Below are 5,732 nucleotides of genomic sequence, written 5' to 3'. Positions count from 1 at the left end.
CCAGCTCTACCCACAGTTCCAGTTAGATTAGGCTAGCAGGGGCCTGGTTGTTGTGTCAGTATTTTGAATGTATAATCCAGACTAGTTACTAAAGGCTTTATATTCTTCTCAAGTTTTGTTGTTTTTATAAGACAGGGTCTCACTATGTAGCCCTTCCTGACATGTAACTCACTTTGTAGACCAGGATGACATCAAAGTCATAGAGATCTGCCTGCCTCTGCCTCCTCAATGCTAGGTTTAGGCATCTACCACCCCAAGACTAGCCCTTTATATTCTTTTTGGAATTTGTTATTCACTTTTCTCAGATTTCATTACAACACTTTCTCACTACAGGCATACATACACACACACACACACACACTTATGTATACATTTTAACATAGTTCATCTTTACATTATTTTTGGTTTAAAATTTTTTGTAAAATTTTTTTGTAAAATTCAGGAAAAGGACAAGAGCTAAGTAAGATTCGTGAGTAGAGTTAGGACCAGATCCTGCCCCTCAAAAAAAAAAAAAAAATCTTTGAAAATTAAAGGGTGATACAAACATATAAAACATATATAAAAATGCATTAATGATACTCGTTAGTGAGAGGGATTCAGATATGCCCCTTCAAAATATGTTACTTCAGAGCTGTGAATGCTGACATGCGCGCGCAAACCTAGTGCTTGGGAGATAAAGACAGGGAAACAAGAGCTCAGGGCCAGACAGACATGTGACCCACCTCAAAAAAATTTTTAAACAAACAATTAAGTCCACTTGAACACGAAGATTATTTTGGTCTGAGTAATTTTGGGCAATTAAGACACTGCAGATTAAGTGAGGTGGTTGGTGGTGGTGCATGCTTTTAATCCCAGCAGGGAGGCAGAGACAGGTGGATCTCTAAGTTTGAGGCCAGTCTGGTCTAAAGCGTTATTTCCAGGACAGCCAAGGCTACACAGAGAAACATTGTCTCAAAAATTTTTTTCTTTTTATTTATTTATTTATTTATTTATTTATTTTTAATTTTCTTTATTTACATGTAAATTTCTCCATTTCCAGTTTCCCCTCAAAAAAACAAAGAAACAAACAAAAACAACAAAAACAAACCCCTGTTGCCTCCCACTTCCCCATGCCTGCCACCCCTCCCTCTCCCACTTTCTGGCCCTGGCATTCCCCTACACTGGGGCACAGAACTTTCACAGGGCCGATAGCTACCTCCTGAGAGGCTCTGACAGCACCTGACTAACACAGACGTAGAGGCTCACAGCCATCCATCGAACTGAGTACAGGGTCCCCAGTGAAGGAGTTAGAGAAAGGACCAATGGAGCTGAGGGGTTTGCAGCCCCTTAGAACGAACAACAATATGAACTAAGTAGTACCCTCGGAGCTCCCAGGGTCTCAACCACCAACCAAAGACTGCACATGGAGGGGTCTGATTGTTCAGGCAGCATGTGTATAGTAGAGGACTGAAAAAAATTTTTCTTAATCAAAATAAGTGAATAAATAAACAAACAAATGAAGACACTACAGATGTAAAATGAGCTTCCTGCTTTCTCCCTTTCTCCAAAAGCACAGCTGAAGTTTCCTTTCGTAACTGTAACAGTATGTAAACAATAAACTGCAGTGACTATTTTCCCACATGTGACTGTTTCTGTTTCCTTGACTGAGCAGAGAAGACAGCTCAGCACTGTAAGTAGCATCAGCTGGAGTCTGCAGAGGCCTTGCTACCAAGGGCTCGTCTCCCATTAGCTTCCCCGCCTTGTCTCCTCATTCAGTTCCCCTAGAAGCCCAACCTCCTTTCTTTTATCTAATCACTTTCCCACGATTGCCTTTTGTTAAAATGATGTGTGTGTTCCAGGACCAAACCTTCTTTAGGATTTCCTTATTTTCTGTGAAGTTTCATTGTGCATGCTAAATAAACTCATTCCCTATTTTTAAAAAGTAAATAATAATAATAATGAAGAAAACACTCGATAAAATAATAGGCAGTGGAAAAAAAAAACATTTTGTAATTTTGTAGATTAACAGAAACAAACTGACTCTTTGACTGACTGTAGAACTTGCACAAAAGCTGAGGAGGTGGCTCGGTTGGTAGAGGGACCTGCATGGGTTTCCAGCACTGTCTGTCCATCTGGCATGGTGGGAACACACTTGTAGTGTCAGTACAACCATGGAGGTGGGAAGATCAGACTCAACATATCCTTGGCTAATTGAGGCCAAGACCAATGTAGATTACTGGGCATACCTCAGAAAGAAGCAGTTCGCTATATCTGTGTTTTGTATTTAAAAGGGGGTTTGCCTTTTAATTTTTTTTCCTTGCAAGAGCCCACACATGTGTGTATGTGTGTGTGTGTTTGTGTGTTCATGTGTGGCATGTATGTGATATGTGTGTGTGGTGTGTAGTGTATGTATGGGGTGTGGTGTGTGTGGTGTGTACGTGTGTGTGGTATGTGTGTATACTATGATGATGTGTGTGTGTGGTGTGTGTATATTGTATTGGGGGATATAAGTATCTCTATATGTGTGTGGTATATGTGTGTACAGTGTATGTGTGTGCATGTGTATATGGTATGTGGTGTGTGTGTATGTGTATGGTGTGGGAGAGGTTGTGTATGTATGGTGTGTGTGTGTTTGTGTGTGTGTGTGGTATATATCTGTGGTGTGTGTGCTTGTGTGTTTGTGTGTGATATGTATGTGACATGTGCATGTGTGGTGTGTAGTGTATGTATGGGGTGTGGTGTGTGTGGTGTATGCATGTCAGTGTGTGTGATATGTGTGTGGTATGTGTGTGTGGTATATGTATGGTGTGTGTATTCATGGTATGTGTATGTTGTATGTGGGGGATATGTGTCTCTATGTGTGTGTGGTATATGTGTGTATGGTGTATGTGTGTATGGTATGTGGTGTGTGTGTATATGTATGGTGTGGGAGAGGCTGTGTATGTGGGGGGTGTATGTGTGCATGTGTGTGTATGGTGTGGGGAAGGCTGTGTATGTGTGTGAGGTGTGTGTGTGTGTATACATATGGAAGGCAAAGGACACCTTAGAGGAGTCAGTCCTCTCTTTCCACCTTGTTGAGGAGGGATGTCTCTTGTTTCAGCCATACTCTACTCCAGGCTAGCTGTTCCGGGATCTTCTGTGCCATCTTCATGTCCCCTGCTCCTAACTCACCACGTCTATCCACATCTATCCCCACTTCCCATCTAGCTGGACAAGGAACACTGAGGTTACAACTGCACCAGCACATCAGGTTTCTCAACCTAGTTTCTGGGAACGGACCTCAGGTTATCAGCTCCCATGAATGCCAGCCCTGTCCACTGAGTCATGTCGCTACCTACATCTGGGTATTGAAAGAGGATAGTAACACCAAGTCAGACTCTTTGACTCTTAAACTCACTATTCAAACCAATGCTTTACTAAATTATTTTTGGATAGACAACCACAAGGCTTTGTTGGAAACACACACACTCTCTGTTGGATGCCACACTCCATTATGGCTGTGAGATTTCTCTGTCATTTAACCTCTGGGGATCATGAGAACTCTACCTGAATGCACATGACATTATTAATCACTTTACGACCTGTTTGTTTTTAACTAGAATATTAGCGCATTTCACTCTCTCATCTCTCCAGCCATTCCCATGACCTCCTTAAGAAGCATGGGCTCTTGTTCTTAAATTCCTCTTATGTGGATAAGTGTACATGTATATAAAACCTTACTCTGTGACTTTTGCTGCCGCATTCCAGTGAGGGAAAGGTTGAGGTGTTGCTACTGTTTCAGTGCAGGAAGTGAATTCAGCCCGATGCACATGCTACAGTCCAGTGCTCTCCATGAGCCACACTGCACCCAAATGAGGCATCACCAGTGTTTGGTTTCTTTCCTTTTCTGCCATACTTCTTCCTCTCTCTCCTTGGCTCTCTATTCCCCCTTCCTTCATCTCCCCATCTCTGTTCTTAAAAGGCATTAAATTATCTCAGAGCTATGTCTAGAGAATATTAATAAATTAAAATTACATTATAGAGGACGATTGCCCTACAGATACCAACCTTCATGCTAAAAAATCTATGATAATGGATGTGACCCAGAGGGAACAGTGTTGACAGAGGGTAAAGAAAGTTTGCATATTGATATTTATAATTAACTGGAGAAGAAAAAGGAATGACAGGAAAAGTTTGCACCTTAAATGAATTTGCATCAAATAGACATACAGTGTTATTAGCACTCCTCCTATTAAACCTCCCTGTCACGCGAGGATGAGCTTAAGAAATTCTGTCCTCTCTGCCTCAGTGTGGGTGGGCTGCAATTCACACTGAGAATGGACTACAGCTCACTAGCCATGGGAACTTTCGCAAAAGAAATTACTCTTGCTGGACAGTAATTAGAGAACCGTCTCAGTTGGGGTGTAGCTTAGTATAGACATTGGCCTTAAAGAGGCAAGGACCTAGACTCAATTCTCAGCATTGGGATTAGAAGTGGGGTTGGGGGTAGGAAGAAGAAAATGAGGAGAAGAAAGATGAGGAAAAAGAGAAGGAAAAGAAGAGCAGGCAGAGGCAAAGGAGGAAGAAGATCAGGAAAAGAAGAAAACAGAGGAAGAAAACAAATTCCTTGACATAAACTAGAAAATAGTATGAAAAGTCATTTAGGGATATATGTTGGGGGGAGTAAGGAAGAGAATCTACTCTGAGAGAGACACACTCAGGAAGAAAATGATAAAACTCTATCAATATATCCTCACTACCACCCACGGGAAAAGGCTGTGAATCTACAGTAAAAGAGGAAGTGTTTGTCAACTACAGATCCTGGTGATGAGCCAGACCCAACTCCCCAGAACTCAGACAGCCCAGATTAAAATGCTGTATCAAATTCCCCTAACTCCCATTCAAAATGAAGAAATACTCATGCAATTCCTAATATGGTTTCTAATAATTAATAAGGAGGTGCCTTGGTATGAGGCACACCACTTCAGTCATAGGAATAAGCTATCTTCCTGCAAGCTGATAAACTGTTTATTTTGGTCTGTCGTTCTCTTGGGTACTTGGGTGGTACCAAATGAGTTCCTAGAGGCTTATCTAGGGGAAGATATGACTAACTAAGCTTTCTCATTGTAAGCAGAGGGGCAAAAAGCTAGAACACCGGTGACACCCAGGCCAGAGCTGTCACCTGAGCCTTCAGTGCTGAAGGCCTACTCAAGAATGTACTCCAGAAGTCAGACAGAAGCATGAGTTCTCCTTGACTCCTAGAGCTTGGAAAGTGAGCGGAGGGAGCCAGAATCTGGAAAAGAAAGGTGTTCCCTTCTGAAGTTCAGCTGTCACGGATTGATTTTCTTTTCTATTTCTCAGAAAGCTCAGGCTAGCCCAAACTCACTATGTACCTAAGGAGGATCGTGAATTCCTGATCTTCCTGCCTATACCACTCAAACATTGGAAATAACAATATCACTCTTGGCTTTAAAATGTTTTTGGACTTTGTTTAATAAAATTCACTGCCACCATTTGTTCATTGAAAGAGAACAAACTGGAGATGGAGATATGTTTCAGCAGTAATGTGATTGCTGTCATGAGTTATCATGTAGAACTATGTAGAACTACAAATGGGACAAGGTGAGAGAGAGAGAGAGAGAGAGAGAGAGAGAGAGAGAGAGAGAGAGCACAGGTCCTCCATACTGGTCAGAGCTCCACAGAAATTCCCCATTTACCACCCCAAGTTTCCAGAGTCTCCTTCCTCAGTCCCCCTCACTTGCACGTCATCTATG

General features: G+C 41.9%; 1 protein-coding gene across 1 annotated transcript in view; it reads left to right on the top strand.

Annotated features, from left to right (window-relative positions):
* The first annotated feature begins 3,303 nt into the window (after nucleotides 1-3,303).
* The window catches only part of LOC116085226 (olfactory receptor 10G3), a 3,312-nt gene continuing 883 nt past the window's right edge, over nucleotides 3,304-5,732 (top strand). Inside the window, exons 1-2 of the mRNA XM_031362657.1 lie at nucleotides 3,304-3,323; nucleotides 3,579-3,599. Coding sequence (XP_031218517.1) covers nucleotides 3,304-3,323; nucleotides 3,579-3,599 — 41 coding nt within the window. The remainder of the gene's footprint in view (nucleotides 3,324-3,578; nucleotides 3,600-5,732) is intronic.

Source organism: Mastomys coucha, unplaced genomic scaffold (genome assembly GCF_008632895.1).
Source record: "Mastomys coucha isolate ucsf_1 unplaced genomic scaffold, UCSF_Mcou_1 pScaffold9, whole genome shotgun sequence".
Lineage (NCBI taxonomy): Eukaryota > Metazoa > Chordata > Mammalia > Rodentia > Muridae > Mastomys > Mastomys coucha.
This window is presented reverse-complemented; position numbering and strand designations above follow the sequence as displayed.